At 45.0% G+C, this 17,574-nt stretch overlaps 2 protein-coding genes and 1 long non-coding RNA gene across 4 annotated transcripts; 1 reads left to right on the top strand and 2 right to left on the bottom strand.

The window, feature by feature from the left end:
* Positions 1-878: 878 nt before the first annotated feature.
* On the bottom strand, positions 879-4,001 carry Zbtb3 (zinc finger and BTB domain containing 3). Its single transcript, XM_076844696.1, has 2 exons — positions 3,980-4,001; positions 879-3,528 (listed from the first exon to the last, which is right to left on the bottom strand). Exon 2 carries the CDS (start codon positions 3,475-3,477, stop codon positions 1,918-1,920), a length of 1,560 nt encoding a protein of 519 aa, XP_076700811.1. The 5' UTR covers positions 3,478-3,528; positions 3,980-4,001; the 3' UTR covers positions 879-1,917.
* Positions 4,002-9,837: 5,836 nt separating this feature from the next.
* Positions 9,838-14,999, top strand: Polr2g (RNA polymerase II subunit G). The gene is made up of 8 exons (XM_076844697.2): positions 9,838-9,951; positions 10,070-10,179; positions 12,118-12,277; positions 13,517-13,567; positions 14,110-14,175; positions 14,276-14,347; positions 14,537-14,570; positions 14,789-14,999. The coding sequence occupies exons 1-8, from the start codon at positions 9,940-9,942 to the stop codon at positions 14,800-14,802; spliced, it is 519 nt and encodes a 172-aa protein (XP_076700812.1). The 5' UTR covers positions 9,838-9,939; the 3' UTR covers positions 14,803-14,999.
* A 1,198-nt stretch (positions 15,000-16,197) lies between these two features.
* LOC143391911 (uncharacterized) lies at positions 16,198-17,477 on the bottom strand. Of its 2 annotated transcripts, none has more exons than XR_013090294.1 (3): positions 17,355-17,477; positions 17,074-17,165; positions 16,198-16,352 (listed from the first exon to the last, which is right to left on the bottom strand). It is a non-coding gene; the product is annotated as an uncharacterized LOC143391911 (long non-coding RNA). The 2 variants fall into 2 exon arrangements; XR_013090293.1 differs by having other exon boundaries at positions 17,074-17,196.
* Positions 17,478-17,574: the final 97 nt, after the last annotated feature.

The following is a 17,574-nucleotide window of genomic DNA, read 5'->3' on the forward strand; positions in this document are numbered from 1 at the left end:
TGCTCTACCAATTGAGCTCCTTCCCCAACCCTTCTTATTTATCTTGAGATGGGGTCTCTCTAAGTTACCCAGGCTGGCCTTGAACTTGGGATCCTCCTACTTCAGCCTGTAAGTACCTGAGAAGCAGTGAAGGGGCTTTCTATGGCCCAGTCTTTGCTGCTCAGCTCTCTTTACTATAATTCCAAAACAATTTGCTAGGAAGAATTTATAGTGCAGACTATGATATATGGACCCCAAAAGATAAAAGGGTTTTTTGTTATTGTTTTTTCACCTTACCCTCCCACCCTGCTTTATTTGCACTCAGGTCCCTGAGGGAGACACCTAATCAGTTCTACTGATCAGTTTTTCCACCACCTGGCAGACCCTTTCTCCTACATTTCTAGAGTTCTTTTTCCCCATCTGACATCAACACCCTAAATTCCCATTTCTTTGCTCCCTCCACTGACAATAGCAACCTATATGACTTTGGGTTACTAATAAAACCTGTCTAGGGTGCTGTTACCATGCTTTTGAAGTGAGGGAATGGGACCAGATCAACTGTAATATCCTCTCATGCAGAATGTCTTGCTTTAGCTATCCCAAGCAGCCACTATTTCTAACCTCAGCAGGCCCTCAACCTCCCTCCACAATTCCACCATCATTAAACTTACTGTTTTCTGCCTTTCAATTTCTCATCTTTGGACACCTCGGTTCATATTTACAATATGTAGGCAGAATTTTCAAGTCTTTAACACAGTGTCTTTCATTGAAACAATCAACCAAAATTCTTTCTACACAGACAGCAAAGGTGACAAGGAAACAAAACCAAACACTCAAAAGAACAAGAAAACAATTTCCAGTTCTTGGCTAACTATGTTCAACGATATTTTAGACCAGCATATCACGCATAGTGCCTGGAATCAAAAGCTGGTTCAAATCCTGATTTGCCCCTTAGACAACTCTGTGACCTTGGGGCTTTTTGATTTTGGTACCTGGGATTGAATGCAGGGGTGCTTAACTACTGAGCCACATCTTCAGACCTTTTTTTATTTTATTTAGAGACAAGGTCTGAGTTGCTGAGGCTGGTCTCGCCTTCCTGAGCCATTGGGATTACTGGTGTGTGCCACCGCACCGGGCTACTTGGGTTTTTTGAGCCTCAAGTTTCCTCTGAAAAAAATAGGTGGCTAATACACCACAAAGTACCCAATACAGCCTAAAACACAAGAGCTCAACTACAATAATAAACCATAATTGTGTAAGATTCCCCAAGTTTACAATGCCCTCTGCTATCTCACTTTTTTCCTCATAAGTGATCAGGCCCCCACTCCTTCCCCAAGTACAAATGTCAGCTAAAGAACTGGACGAAAGGGGCTGGGTTGTGCCTCAGTGGTAGAGTACTCACTTAGCATGCATGTGGCACTGGGTTCGATCCTCTGCACCACATAAAAATAAAATAAAAAGGGGCTGGGGATATAGCTCACTTGGTATTGCTTGCCTAGCATGCACAGGGCCCTGGGTTCAATCCCTGGCTCCACAAATAAATAAATAAATAGATAGATAGATAGATAGATAAATAATAATAAAATAAAGTAAATGAAGAACTGGATGAAAGACACAAAGCCATACAAGTTTGTGGAAGAAACAAGCCAACATCAATTCAAAGAGATAATTTCACTGCTAGTTTTATGTTCCAGAATGTGGAATAAGAAGTGATTACACCTCAGGAAAATTCCCAGTGCCCTTGGGGAGAGCTGGCTGATCTGTTCTGGCCCATAAAGTCCTGCTTATCTGGCTGGATAAAGAAAACAGTAGGAACTTTCAGGCCAGGCAGAACCTTCATTTGTCACCCAGCAGGAGTGACAAGATGCTTCCAACCTCTGTGCTGCCATCTAACGATGTTAAGAGCAGGGCTGGTATCAGCTCATGCTCACCCAGATATTAGTTTTTGGAGCCAAGTACAAAATCTTTGGGTGGTCCACCACTGCTCTGTCTCTCTGCTGTTGGGGAACCAGGGAGGGGCTGCACCCCTAGAACAGAGCCAGCTTCTGGATCTGGTTTGCTGCGTTTGGCCAGATCCTCATTGTGAGCCTTGCGGATGTGTCGGTAGAGGTCCCCTGACTGCGTGTAGCTGCGCAGACAGTAGCGGCACTCATAGGGTCGCTCACGTGTGTGCACGGTGGCATGTCGCCGCAGTGTATAAGAGCATGAAAAGGTCTTCCCACATGTCTTGCAAGTGGGAACATCCTCAGTAAAAACCCCAAAGTTTCCTGGGGCTGCTTCATACTCAGAAGGTGGGTAAAGTGGCTCATGTAGGGCTGGGGGTGCAGGCAGGGGTGAGGTCACCAGTCCTCGATGATATTGCCCTGGACCAGGCAGCAGATGGTAGGGTAGATGAGGGTCTGTAGGCAAGAAGTGGTCGCTTGGCCCATCCTCCAGTCCTGTTGCCCCTGGTTCCTCAAAAGCCTCTGGCTGGGAGGGCTGTCCTCCATACACTGGTCTTCCAGGTGGGAACAGTCCCTCAGGACCCTGAGTCTGTTCCTCTGGTACATCAGTCTCCTCGTCAGAGATCACAATAGCTTCTACTTTCACCTGGACCAGCTCAGCTTCTGCTGGAGCTGGAGCCTGGGATGAAATTGGGGCTGAGACTGGGGCTGGAGCTGGAGCTGAAGCTGGAGGATAGAATCCTTGCAAAGGTCCTCCAGTATCCCTTGATTCCACCACCCTCAGGCTCTCAGGACCCACATCAAGAGGAGTCAGGGGTTCCACTGAAACTGTTGGGAGGCCAGAAGAGAAGTAGTTTGCAGGAATGGTTTCTGTGGAGCTACTGGGACTGGCAAGAGAAACAGAGACATCAACTACTGGTGGTGGAGGTGCCCGCAGATGTGGTGAGTCAACCTCCATGCCAGGCTGTGTAGTGTCAGCCCCACCAGGCAATGGTGGTTCATCTGGAGGACGCACAGTAGGTAAAGGAGCAGTCAGGCTTTTCCATTCCTCTTTGCCCCAATGGCCTGATGTCTCAGGGGATGCCAACAAAGGCCGGGGGCCATGGGAAGTGCTGGACAAAAACTCCAAACTAGGGGGCTGTGAATTGGTTTCTTCCTCCTTCTTGGTACTGTCTGCCTCTGCCAGGGCCCGGGCCTGCAGCCTCTGCTTACACACTTTGACGATGTCATTCATATGCAAGTAGCTGGCAGCTGCCAACACATCCTCAAGAGGGGTATCTCCCCTCAGGGCCAGCTGGCCAGCATACATAAAGTCCAGAAGCAGCCCAAAAGCAGGGGCCGTGACAATCTCGTTGTGAATACACACCAGATCCCTCTTGTCCAATTCCCGCTCCTTGTAAAAAAGCTGAAAGAATGGGCTGCAGGAGGCCAGCACAGCCCGATGTGCCAAGAACTGGGTGCTACCCACCATCACGGTGCAGTCACAAAGGAAACCCTGGGACCGCTGCTCCCGGAGGCTCTGCAGCAGCTGTTGACTGTGTTCTGGGAACTCCATAGCACCCCACGAAAGGGAGGGCGCCCAAGTAAGGTCCCCACCAGTGGCTCCCTGGGAAGAGAGGACAGTGGGTTAGGGCAGGTAACTTCCCCAGCAGCCTTAAACGTCAGTCCTTAACTACCGCTCGCCACCCCAAGGCCTCTGGCAACACAGACCGCACCCCAAGACGCTCCCTTTAAGTTTCTACCCTTCTTTTTCCTACGTCACACCCAAAGATCTCCTATTAGCTCCGCCCCCTCAAACTAACCTTAGGATCAGGCCCCGCCTCCGGTCGAAAAAGGCCCTGCCCCCGGAAGTCCCGCCCCCTAGCCAGCCTCGGCTTCCTCGGTTCCCACCCGGTCGCTTCCAGCGGCTCCTCCAACTAGGAGTCTGTTTTGCTCCCAGGATTTCCCGAGCGATGCCTTTACGCTCCACTCCGAGAACTCCCTGAGCCTCTCCCTTTCGCTTTCCAGGTGCTAAGGACTCCTGGGGTGGGAACTAGCAGAGAAAGCTGATCCCTCACCACCAGCGAGCAGCCACCAGGCGAGCTCCGCCCCTTCCCACCCTCTCAGTGTTAATTGGTTCAAGCTCGCCTTCCCCCGTTGAGGATTGGTCAAATGTCCACTGTCCCACCCCTCTCCGGCCGACGTGTCCAAGTGGGTGCTCGGATCCATCGCTCAGACAGAGAGGAGCCCGATTGGTTATCACTCCTGTCTTGAGCTTTTCCTCTTCGTCCCGCCTTCTTTGCCTCAGAGCCCTCGGGATTGGCTGAGCTGCTCAGTCTACCGAGGCAGCGGGCGGGCTGGGACCCCTAATGGCACTATATCCGCAACTACACCTTGTTGAGTGGGAGTGAACAGCACGTCACCTTACTATAGTGTGACCGGGAAAAGGAGGAATAAAAAACCAATGTGGTACTCTGGAGTCGCGGGCCTTAGGCTTTGCAGAAACTCTGGGCAAGAGTCACACACGCCTCTCTGACCGGCAGTTATCTCTGAAGGTCCCTTGCTCAAATATTCCTTGATGGCCCCATCTGCTCCACTCCTCCAATCTAATGGTCTCAGGGCTTCTGGCTTAGTAATGGTGGTGTCAAGGATCTAGCAGCTGTCAGAATGTTGCGTCCTCAGCCTAGACTTTATGGGCAACTTCAAATGAAGAGGATAGACTTCCCTCTCTGTCCAGAGGTACTGGGCAGGTGCTGGTAGGAAAGCGTTAGGGCTTTACAGTATCACCTTGTGCGTGGTGACACATGACTGTAATCCCAGCCACTCAAGGTTGAGGCTGGTGGGTCCCAAGTAGGAGACCAATCTGGGCAATTTAGCAAGACCCTGTCTCAAAAACAAACAAACAAACAAACAAAAAAAAAAAACCCGGCCTGGGTTGTAGCTCAACGGTAGAGCGCCCCTGGTTTCAATCCCCACCAGCGAAATAAATAAATAAATAAAACATATAAATAATAAATATCCCAGGGTAGGGGATTTTAAAGTGTGGCTACTTCTAGGGCTGGGATTGTGGCTCAGTGGTAGAGCGCCTGCCTAGAGCATGCTAGGCCCTGGGTTCCATCCTCAGCACCACATATAAATAAATAAATAAAAACAAAGGTATTGTGTACAACTAAAATAAATAAATATTTTTTTAAAAATGTGGCTACTTCTAGCAGGGCGCCCTGGTGCACGACTTTAATCCCAGTAAAAGATGGCAAATTCGAGGTCAGCCTGGGCAATTTAGCAAGATTCTGTCTCAGAATTAAAAAGGGCTGGGTACCAGGCGCCATGGGTACTACTGTAATCCCAGCGATTGAGGCTGAGGCAGCAGGATCTCAAGTTCCAAGGCCAGCCTTGGCAATTAAGCAAGACCTTGTCTAAAATTTTTAAAAAGGGGTGGTGGTGTGGCTAGGGATGTAGCTCACCAGCTGAGTGTCCATGAGTTTAATCCCCAATGCCATGGAAAATAAATTAAATTAAAACATGGCTACTTCTGAAGAAATCTCAGAATATTTCAGTTTCCAGACATGCAGAGGAAAGGGCTATAAACTGTGAGTTGGTGTTTTCCTGCCTCCAGTCTGACTCCAGCAGCAATGTGGTTGACAGCATTTTCAGAGAAGTATCTCAGTCCTCCCATCTCCTTCACCCACCACACCAAGCTCTTCCATTTTGTTCTTGAATCCAACCTCCAAACAGACCCAACCAGAATTATAGAGAGTTCCTCTATCCAGCATTCTTGTGATAGATACAAGCATCTTAGCTTGAGATCACACCTCTACTCTACCCATTCTCACAAGTCATATTAAAAAAAACATATTAATCCACTACAAAATGATGACAATAAGCCAACTACTGGTGGATTTTTTTTTGGTGGGGGAAGGGTGCTGGGGTTTAACCCAGGGCTTTGCTCATGCGAAGCACATACTCTACTACTGAACTATAGGTGCCAAAGCCCTAATACTTTCATTTTTTTATGAAAAATAACTTTATTTACCAAATAAAAAATCTGTAGTGAGAATAAGTGGCATTAGTTTGCATTTTTTCACATCTCTGTAATATCTAGGTTAATAGAAGAAAGCTAGATTTTCACATCTGTTTCTGCTTTCATCTATTATGATATATTGTTTGTTTTTGTTTTTGTTTGTTTTGGTACCAAGGATTGAACTCAGGGGCACTAAGCCACTGAGCCACATGCCCAGCTCTATTTTCTTTTATTTAGAGACTGAGTCTCATTGATTGGTTTACACCTCAAGAAGAGGTGCTGAAGCTAGCTTTGAACTCGTGATCCTCCTGCCTCAGCCTCCCAAGCCTCTAGGATTATAGGTGGATACCACCATACCCTGCTGATATATTGTTTTGATTTGAGTACATGAAGAAAATCTCATCTCACAGATATGTAACTGAAGAGGATCCCATCAATCTTTTGAAATTGTCTTTCAGGACTGACTCAGAAGTGGCACACCTATAATCTCAGTGAATTGGAAGGATGAGTCAGGAGGATCACAAATTGGAGGCAGGCTGGGAAATTTAGCCAGGCTGTCTCAAAATAAAAAAGAAGTGGCTGGTTTTGTGGCTCAGTCGTAGAGTGATTGCCTAGCACATCTGAGGCACTGGGTTTGATTTTCAGCAACACATAAAAATAAATAAATAAATTAATTAATTAATTAAAGATTGGGGGGAAAAGAATGATTTGTTTGTTTATCTATCATCTATCTATCTATCTATCTATTTATTTATTTATGTGGTGCTAGGGATTGAAGCCAGGGCCTTGTGCATGTGAGGCAAACAAACTCTACCAAATGAACTATGTCCCCAACCCACAAGAATGCTTAAAAAAATTTTTTTTTTAATAAAAAAAGGGCCAGGCACGATAGTACATGCCTGTAATCCCAGTGACTCAGGAGGCTGAAGCAGGTAGATATTGATTTCAAAGCCAGTCTCAGCAATGGCAAGGGGCTAAGCAATTCAGTGAGACCTTGGCACACTTGATCACTGAGTCATATCCCCAGGCCTATTTGTATTTTATTTAGAGCCAGGGTCTCTGAGACTGGCTTTTGTACTGGGGAGTTCAATTCCCAGTACCAAAAATAAAATTAAAAAACAATAGAAAAAGAGCTGAGGATGTAGCTCAGTAGTAAAGCACCCAGGGGCTCAATTCTCAGTACCCATCCACCCTCCCCAAAATAGAAATTTTCTGTCCCAGACCACCCTTTGAAACCTGCTATCATAAGTTCTCAGACACAGACTTTGAAAAAAAGGCCTTTTTTGGGGGGTCAGGGTGCAATACAAGGCATTGAACTCAGAGGCACTCAAACATATCCCCAGCCCTATTTTTTTAAACATTTTTTCTCTTAGCTGTTCATAGATCTTTATTTCATTTATTTATAGGTGACGCTCAGAATCGAGCCCAATGCCTCACACATGCAAGCCAAGTGCGTTACCACTGAGCCACAGTCCCAGCCCATCTCCAGCTCTATTTTATATTTTATTTAAAGACAGGGTCTCACTGAGTTTGTTTAGCACCTTGCCATTGCTGAGGCTGGCTTTGAACTCATGATCCTCCTGCCTCAGCCTCCTGAGTGGACGGGATTACCTGGGATTACCATCATGTGCCACTGGATCAGGCTTTTTTTTTTTTCTCTTACATACATGACAATAGTGGAATGCATTACAATCATAATTATGCATTCACAACACCATTTTTCATAACTTTTTTGTTTTTTAATATATATATTTTTAGTTGTCAATGGACATTAATTTTATTTATTTATTTATTTATATGTGGTGTTGAGAATCAAACCCAATACCCCACATATACCAGGCAAGTGCTCTACCATTGAGCCACAACCTCATCCCTCCCCAGGTCTTTTTTTTTTAATTGTTTATTTTTTATTTTGAGACAAGTCCTCTTTAAATTGCTGAGGTTGGCCTTTAACTTGTGATCCGCCTATCTCAGCCTCCCCAGTTGTTATTACAGGTATTTGCCACCACATCCAGCTACCAAGCTGCCTTGGTCTTTTTGGTGATCACTCTCCACCCTGAAGCTACCCTAGGGGCCCCTAATCACCATTTATCTCATTAGCATATAAAAGGTCAATCTTTACTCCAAAGATTCAAAGCATCTTAGAAGTCCATATAAACCAAACTAATAAAAATGCTGCAGATTAGTGCTGATGAAGAAGATATTAGAACAACCAGAACTCTAACACATAAATTATATAATATACCACACAGATACAATAAATACAAATAACCTCAAGAACACTGATAATTGGGCTGGGAATGTGGCTCAGGTGGTAGCGTGCTCGCCTGGCATGCGTGTGGCCCGGGTTCGATTCTCAGCACCACGTACAAACAAAGATGTTGTGTCTGCCGATAACTAAAAAATAAATATTAAAAAAACTCTCTCTCTCTCTCTCTCTCTCTCTCTCTCTCTCCTCTCTCACTCTCTCTTTAAAAAAAAAAAAAGAACACTGATAATTGAATAGGGCAGTGTCAGTAAGCCTATCATATCAGCAACTCAGGAGGTTGAGGTAGGAAGTTTGCAATTTTGACACTAGTTGAGGCATTTGAGGACACTGTCTCAAAATTAATTTAATGGGTTAGGGTTTTGGCTGAGCAGTAGAGCTCGTCTAGCATAAGTGAAGCCCTGGGTTTAATTCTCAGCACCATATAAAAATAAATAAATAAAATAAAGGTATTATGTCCAACTACAACTAATTTTTTTTTTAATTTAAAAAATTTAAAAACAAAACTATCTGGAGATGTATCTTAAAAGTAAAACCCTACTGGTTTTGATTTCTAGCACAACAAACAAACAAAAAACAAAAGAAAAAACCCACACTTACAATATAAGTAGGTAAAGTAACTAGGAAGTGATCAGTTTTGAGTATATATTTCCTTTCTCCCTCCCCACCCCCTTCTCCCCCTACCCCTTCTCTCTTCTTGGGACTGGGGAATGAACTCAGGGTGCTTTACCACTGAGCTACATCTCCAAGGCTTTTTATTTTTATTATTTTTGGAGGTGGGTACCAGGGATAGAACTCAGGGGCATTCGGCCACTGAGCCACATCCCCTGCCCTATTTGTATTTTTATTATTTGTATTTTTAAATTTTAAGATAGATTCTCCCTACCTCGCTAAATTGTCTAGGCTGGCCTAGCACTTGCCATCCTCCTGCCTCAGTCTTCTGAGTTAAGATAAAAGGCGCGCACTACCATGCCGGGTAAATGATTTACTTTTGAATAATGGCTGTGTTTAAAGAACAGCTTGCTTAATTCCTGAAATTTTAGGGATTGGTTATTGCTACCCAGTGCTAGCCAGCTCCAGCACATTGAACGTCAGCAGATTAGGTCCTTGCAGGGAGGCTGGCCTGGAAAGGGGGAGAGGTGGGAGAAAGCGCAGAGTTGAGAGGGTACAGATAAGGGATTCTCAGTTCTGTAGCATCCCCCCACAACCCAGCCCCACTCCGGTGTGTGCGCCCGCGCGCCCCAGGAATACAATAATAAGGTTTCCTCTCCAGGGAGCAAGTCATGTAGTGAGTGCTCAGTTAATGATTGTTGAAGGAATGATTGAATGCATAAATATTCGGAATGCCTGAATTTGCAAGCGCCTTGAATTTGAATTCCAGTCCTGAGTGACTACAACCCTTGGGTGCATTAAACTCTTTAATTATGTTATTTTCACTAATAAAGCCTATTAAAAGTGTTTACTGAGCATTTACGCATATGTAACAACGAATCCCACCATTATAATGCACCAATAAAAATATGGGGGAAAAGTATTTACTGAGTATCCACACGGATCTGAGTTTTGACAGCCCGCCATGGGGCGGGGCTTCAGGGACAGAGCTTAACGAGTCTCCGCCCACTACAGCGAGGTCCAATCAGATCGGCGCAGGGACCCGGAAGCGAGGTTGTGGTTGTAGCGTGCGCTTCCGGAGGAGACAGTTAAGTTGTTGTCCCTGGTGTGGACGCCTCAGTCCAACCTCCTCCGCAAAGATGTTCTACCACGTGAGTAGGCGCCGGGTGGCGACGAGGGTTGGGTCTCGGGGTGCAGCGAGGCTGGGCGCCTTTTCTCGCCCCTTGCCTCGCCGCTCCTGGCCCGGTCTCCATTCTCCTTTCCCTGCAGATCTCCCTGGAGCACGAGATCCTGCTGCACCCGCGCTACTTCGGCCCCAACTTGCTCAATACCGTGAAGCAGAAGCTTTTCACGGAGGTGGAGGGAACCTGCACCGGAAAGTAAGTTTGCTCCTATCGCGCTGTAAGGTCTTTGCGCACACAGTGCCCCATTCCAACAACTCTCTACCTAATTCCTTCTCATCTTGTAAGGCCGTGCAACCCACTCTGGGGAGCCCTCTCCCCCTCCCAGGCGCCCAGGCAGCCAGTTGCTTCCTTCCCAAGGCGTTCTCTGCAAAGTTGGATAGTGAGACTTCCCTCAGTCGAGATTGGACTTTTCCTTTAGTCTGCAAACACTTTAAAAGCTCCTGTTGTGTGTCAGGGCGTATGTTGGATCCTGCAAACATGCAATGAAAACAGAATTAGGCCAGTCCTCGTAGAGCTCAGAGTTTAATCATTGTTCCTGTGTGTGCTCTCCTGTGATTCTGCTGGGTTTCTCTATACCCTGTGCCCAGGGACCTGGCATGGCACATCATGGGCCTCAGTATTTCCTGAATGAATGATCTGAAAAAGCACAACGAGAGTTTATGAGAAGGAATAGGGTTGAGACTTTACTTCTTTGAGTTTGGCACAGAAGGGTCTCCCACAGACCCTGGGATTCAGTCCAGGATAGTAGAGTCTGGGCTTCCAGCATCAGAATATCAGAATAACCTAGGGCTGTTCCTTTTATGTTTAGTTTTGGGGGCTTTTTGGTATGGGGATTGAACCGCGGGGTGCTTAATCACTGAGCCACATCCTTGGTCTTTTTTTTTTTTTTAATTTGGAGACAGGGTCTCACTGTGTTGTGGGAACTGGCTTTGAACTTGCAATCCTCCCCTAGGGCCTCTTTAATTTGATTAGACTGGCCATGAACTTGTGATCCTCCTGCCTCAGGCTTCTGTGTGTCTGGGATTTCCACCATGCCTGGCAGGCTGTTCTTTTTAAAATTTTTAAAGATTTATTTTCTTAACAAGTTTGTTTTTCTTTTCTTGCTTTCTTTTGCCATACTGGGGATTGATTCCAGGGGTCTTTTATCACTGAGCAACATAGGTGGGGCAGTTTGTTTGTTTGTTTAGTACTGGGGATTAACTTGGGTGCTTAACTACTGAGTCACACCTAGACCTCTTTAAATTTTATTATATTATTATTATTATTTTGGTACCAGGGATTGAAACCAGGGCTCTTAACACTGAGCAACATCCCCAGCCATTTTCTGTATTTTATTTAGAGACATGGTCTCACTGAATTGCTGAGGCTGGCTTTGAACCCATGCCTCAGCTTTCCAAGCTGCTGGTGATTACAGGCATTCACCATTGCACCCAGTTTCTGGGGCAGTTCTTGATCATGCTGGTTCTTGAGCTGCTTTTTTCCCTATAGAATTAGGACTGCCTGAGAGCCTTCAGGAGAATCTTCATTTTTTTTTTTTTTTTAACTTCTCAGTAAAATGAAGGGTCAAAAAAAGACACAGAGCTGGGCATGGTGGTACATACCTATAATCCCAGCTACTCTGGAAGCTGAGACAGGAGTATCATAAGTTCAAGGCCAGCCTTAACGACTTAGTGAGACTCTCAAAATAAAAACCAGTATACTTTATTTTCTGATGTTTTATTCTGCACACCAGATAAGGAAAATGATGACCTGAAATATGTCGAGAACAGTAGTTAAGGACTCTACAAAAATTTCCCCAGTTGTACAAGTACAGATACCTTGATTTAGAGTATTTTTCATAATAATTCCTGAGAATCTTCATGTAAAAAGTTCCTCCCAGGTGATTCTGAGGCATAACAAAGATTGAGGTCCATTAACTCAGTACGGCTTTCTTCTTGGACATTTGTTGTAAAATTTTGAAAGCAGCATTTGACCTTACAAATATTTATCTGTATCCTTTCTCTTGGCCATTAAACTCTGAGGGTCAGAGGTGACATCTTTCCCCCTCCTCCCCTCAGGCTCAGTGACTGTTGCTGCAGATGGCTTTAGAGGCTCTTGTAATACAGTGCCTTTCTCTTTTTGTCTTCCTTGTAGGTATGGCTTTGTAATTGCTGTCACCACCATTGACAACATTGGTGCTGGTGTAATCCAGCCAGGCCGGGGCTTTGTTCTTTATCCAGTTAAGTACAAGGCCATTGTTTTCCGGCCTTTTAAAGGCGAGGTTGTGGATGCTGTGGTCACTCAGGTCAATAAGGTAAGAACATTCATAGGAGGCCATGGTGTGGGTCCTCAGGAATTCTAAGATGCGTCCTCATTCCACTTACTAACTCTGTACCTTAGTCAAGTCACTTCTTTGTACCTGTCAAAATACTCAAGGGCATGTGAGTCAATGTGAATAATTATAACAGGAGCCTACATTGACTGAGTAGTTACTGTGGACCAAGTATTGTTCAAAGCCCCACAGTGACTGTGTTTCTATCTCTGTTTACAGACACTGAAGCTTAGAGAAATGTACTGGCCAAGACTTTGTGGCCAACAAGGGTTTATATCTTGGACTAATAAGTCCTAGGTTTAAATTCTTTACAATTACACTATATTTGCTTAATTTAAATGAAAGGTGGTTCTGAGCCTTTCATTTCATTACAGGCCTGTAATCCAGCAATTTAGGAGGTTCAGGTAGGAAGATAGCAAGTTTGAGGTCAACCTCAGCAACTTAGTGAGACAGGGTGGTGTAGGGAATGTAGTTCACTGGTACAGTATTTGTCTAGCATATATGAGGCCCTGGGTTTAATCCCCCACATGGGAAGGGGAAAAACAGTAAAATGAAGGGTCAAAAAAAGACAGAGCTGGGCATGGTGGCACATACCTATAATCCCAGCTACTCTGGAAGCTGAGACAGGAGTATCATAAGTTCAAGGCCAGCCTTAGTAACTTAGTGAGATTCTCAAAATAAAAAGGAAATGGGGATATAGCTTAGTGGTAAAGTGCCTGTGGGTTCAATACGGGAATCAATTAAAAAAAAAAAAAAAGCAAATGTTGCAGTTCAGACTGGATACAGATAAAAATGGTGGTCTTGTCAGAGCAATTTTAGAGGAGGAAAAGTTTATTTGGCCCTTGTGGTTTTAGAGGTCTCAGTCCACAGACAGCCACCTCTGTTGCTCTGGGCCTGGATAAAGCAGAACACAATGGCAGAAGGGAGTGGAGGAGGAAAGCAGTTCAGGAGAAGGCAATCGGAAGCTGAGTTCCACTCAACAGGGAAAATATAGAAGCCCCCAAAGCACATTCCCAGTAGCCTACCCCCTTCAGCCACATCCTATCTGCTTATAGTTACCACCCTGTTCGTCCATTCAAGTGGAATAACATACTGATTAGGTTAAAGCTTACAGCCCAATCATTGCACCTAATGATTGTCTAATGTGAGCTTTTGGGGACAACCTAAAACTTAAGGATTTGAGAGAAAAAAGGAAAGAATGATTATTCATTTTCCTCCTAGGTTGGACTCTTCACAGAAATTGGGCCCATGTCTTGCTTCATTTCTCGACATGTAAGTCTAGACACGTTGGGTGGGGTTAAGGAAAAAGACACCCAATCATGACCATCTACTGAAACATTCAATGCAGCTGGGTGTGGTGGCATGTGCCTGTAATCCCAGGGACTCAGGAGGCTGAGATAGGAGGATTGCAAATTTGAGGTCAGCCTTAGCAACTTAGTAAGAGCCTGTCTCAAAATAAAAAGGCCTTGGGAAGTAGCTCAGTGGTAAAGCTTCCCTGGGTTTAATCCCCAAAAGTTAAAAAAAAAAAAAAAAATGCTGACCCAGCCTGGCTCTGTGGTATGCATATGTAATCCCAGCTACTAGGGAGGCTGAATCAGGATGGCAATTTGAAGCCAGCCTGGGCAATTTAGCTAGACCCTATGTTAAAAAGCAGTGGCTGAGGTGGGGGGAGGGGATATGATTGTCTATTCACAGGCTGGGGGTATAGCTTAGTGGTAGAGCACTTGTCTAGCATATGTGAGGCCTTGGATTTGATCCCCAGCACCACAAAAATAAATAAGCAAAGTGCTGACAAGTATCACTTTTCCTTTCAGTCCATCCCCTCAGAGATGGAATTTGATCCTAATTCTAACCCACCATGTTACAAAACAATGGATGAGGTGAGTGGGTAGGAGGAAGGCAGAGGGGGGGAATAGGCCAGGCTGAGGGAAGAGGATTGTCCTGGGAATGTCTGAGTACACTGTTGTCTCCTCTTCTTAGGACATTGTGATTCAGCAGGAGGATGACATCCGCTTGAAGATTGTGGGGACCCGCGTGGACAAGAATGACATTGTGAGTCTCTTGCCTACCATAGCCATACCAGGCAGAACTGAATGCTGTGGACTTCTTTACCACCCACAGTTCTGGGGGAGGGGATGGGGTTCTGTAGTGTTCTGGGTGGCAGAAGACCTGGGGCTTGTGGGGTAGAGGAGATTGTGCTCTTGCCTTGTCCTGGTTTCATGTTTATTTTCTTTCCTACAGTTTGCCATTGGCTCCCTGATGGATGATTACTTGGGTGAGTGCCTGATTTGTGGTGTCAGGGCTGTTTCCTGGAGAATGGGTGTGTAGGAGAGGGAAGTGGGTGTAGGATTTAATGCCTGGGACAGAGACATTAGAAATTTTTATTCTGTCTGCTTGGAAGATCTAGGACCTGTGCCCTTGGGATGGGAAGTAGGTGGTTGTGGCTGCCCCTGAGCTCTGGGTGTAACTGATGTACCTTTCCTGTTTTCACAGGGCTTGTGAGCTGAGCATGGGAGCCTCCTACCATGTGTGATCTTGATCTACAAAATGTTGCTTTAATACTTGTGGAGTTGTCTAGAGACTCCCTCTGGCTGTTGTTGGGGGAAGCAAGGAAGGTTCTTTGTCCCTGAAGACATCTGATGCTTCTTCCAGTTTAGCTGTTGCTTGACTCTGTGTTCTAACTATAAAAGGTCATTGGTTCTCATGCAAGTGTCATGTTCTTTTTTTTGTTTTGTTTTATTTTTATTTTTTGGTGCTGGGAATTGAACCCAGGGCCCTGTGCATGCAAGGCCAACACTCTACCAATTGAGCTATATTCCCATCTCTCATATTCTTTTTTCGTAGGAGAACACTCTTTTCCTTGGCCTGATGTTGCAACTGTCCTTGGCCACACAGGGGATTTAAAAATATTTTAGTTGTTGATGGAACTATTATTTATTTATATGCAATGCTGAGACTCGAACCCAGTGCTTCACACATGCTATGCAAAAGAGTTTATAATCAGGGTCACAAAAAATACATGAAATGCCTACAAGATTAAACAAACATGATGGGCTGTGGTTGTGGCTCAGTGGTAGAGCACTTGCCCAGCATATGTGAGGACTTGGGTTCGATCCTCAGCACCACATAAAAATTAGTTAATTAATTAAAGGTATTGTGTCCATCTACAATTTAAAACAAACCACAAGACTATTTCTCCATGTTGAAGTGCCCTTTTCCAGCTTGCCTATTTGCTTCTGACTATTCTGTCAAATCTGGGTTCAGTTATGCCCCCGTTAAGTTTCATACCTAAGTCAGACATGAGAAACTGTAATTCTGTCAGGAAGACATAGGCCATGTCCTTTTGAATGGGAAGTATATGGTTGTGGCTTCCCCCCATAATTTTATTGTATGGTTTATATAATGCACCTGAGCTGGTGGCTGCCACTGGCTGTCCAGACCAATAAACCTTAGGTGATCCACCAGCAGCCCATATGAGGCTGAGCTGACAATCAAATTCAGACTTTCAGGAGGGAGGGCCTCCTTTCTCCTTCCTTTCACAGAGGAGGACAGACACTCAGCATTGAAGAAGGAAACCACTCCAATGTTACTTTGAATATAACTGGAAGAGACTAAGTGGAGTCAGTCTCCTCAGATGGGGTTGCTATAGCAACCCTAGTCACATCCATCAGGTTTTCACAGCACCAAGTCCCAGAGGATTTTCTTTTCTAGACAAGAGCATCTAGCCCTGAGAAAGGAAGGGTGAGGAGGTTATATACACACATATTCCCCTGCAGAAAGTGCCCTTCTAGAACTAAAATAATAAAAGAGCTGGGAGTGTAGCTCAGTGGTAGAATGCCCTGGGTTCAATCCTATACACTACAAATAATTTTATTTTGTTTTATTTTTTTTAAATTTTTTTTTTTAAAGAAAGAGTGAGAGAGAGTGAGAAAGAGGGAGAGAGAGAGAGAGAATTTTAATATTTATTTTTTAGTATTTGGCGGACACAACATCTTTGTATGTGGTGCTGAGGATCGAACCCGGGCCGCACGCATGCCAGGCGAGCGCATCTCCAGCCCTACAAATAATTTTAAAATAAATAATAAATAATTTAAAAATAAATAATAAAGATGAAAAACGAATTAAGCCAGGTTTGGTGTTACAGTCTTTTAATCTAAGCGACTCCAGAGGCCAGCCTCAGTAATTTATCAAGACCCTGTCTCAAAAAAAATAAGAAGGAATGTGTGTTAGCTCAGTGGTAGAGTGCCCCTGGTTCCAACTGCAGTGTGTGGAGGGGAGGGGGAGGGAGAAAAGCCCCCTGCAAACTACCCCATCGTGGGTGAACTTAGTAGAGCAATTCACTATCTCCCTTGTGATGTGTTAATGGCAGTTCAATCCCCCCTGTCGCCAGGTGCTTTCACAGACATTATTTAATCTACAACAAACTTATGAGGCGGGCATTGCTACCTCAGTTTGTATATGCGGGAAAACATGGTTAGGTAATTTTCCTCAAGGCGTGTCAGAAATTGGAACTCAAGTCGGTGATCCCAAATACCGTCCTTTATTCAGTAAGCCCACTGTTTATCAGTTGAGAACCAACCGAGTGGCTTTAGTCATAATGGGAGGTCAGAAAAGGGAGTTATCAGGGTTGTATGGTTCTGTAAATTGGTCAAGAAGTATGGAGGCAGGTGAGGACTTATATTTGGCTCACTGGACAGAATTCAAAGCTTGCACCTGTGTTTGGCCCTGTCAAAAGTTTCTTCTGTCCGCAGGGAACAGCTGCCGGAAGCCCCACTTACCTTTCAGGAAGCGGAAGAGGCAGTTTAGGTGATGTTGGAGAGGGAGGTTGCGCAGGATAATTAAGCCAGACACCAAAGTCTGAAGCTTTTTCCTATAGTCGCGAAATTGAAAGTGGTCGTAAACTGGGGAGCAGACAAAAAATCAACGGAATGGAAATGCTTTTCCACAAGAATATTTTTGTTTTTTGGTACTGGGGATTGGACCCAGACCAATGTATTTCAGTCCTACCACTGAACTACAACCCTACACCTCTATTTTTTGTTTTGAGACAGGGGCTCACCAAGCTGCTGAGGTTCGCTTCAATCTTGCACTTGCGATCTTCCTGCCTCAGCCTCCTGAGTAGCTGGGATTAGAGGACATGTTTATTCAATGCATGCCAAACCATACACACCTGCTTCGCAAACTAGCGAGAGCTGTTGCTTTAAGAAGCTGGAGCCTTCAGCATCACGTGATCTCCGGCGCCCAGCGTCCGCGCCGCGCTTCCTCACAGGCTAATCACG

Source organism: Callospermophilus lateralis, chromosome 2, assembly GCF_048772815.1.
Source record: "Callospermophilus lateralis isolate mCalLat2 chromosome 2, mCalLat2.hap1, whole genome shotgun sequence".
Lineage (NCBI taxonomy): Eukaryota > Metazoa > Chordata > Mammalia > Rodentia > Sciuridae > Callospermophilus > Callospermophilus lateralis.

Excerpts from the sequence above, each read along its gene's own strand:
- Polr2g (XM_076844697.2), top strand. Across the intron at positions 10,180-12,117 it reads GAGGGAACCTGCACCGGAAA|GTATGGCTTTGTAATTGCTG; the intron begins GTAAGTTTGCTC and ends TCTTCCTTGTAG. Across the intron at positions 13,568-14,109 it reads CTTGCTTCATTTCTCGACAT|TCCATCCCCTCAGAGATGGA; the intron begins GTAAGTCTAGAC and ends TTTTCCTTTCAG.
- Zbtb3 (XM_076844696.1), bottom strand. The coding sequence starts at position 3,477 with ATGGAGTTCCCAGAACACAGTCAACAGCTGCTGCAGAGCCTCCGGGAG.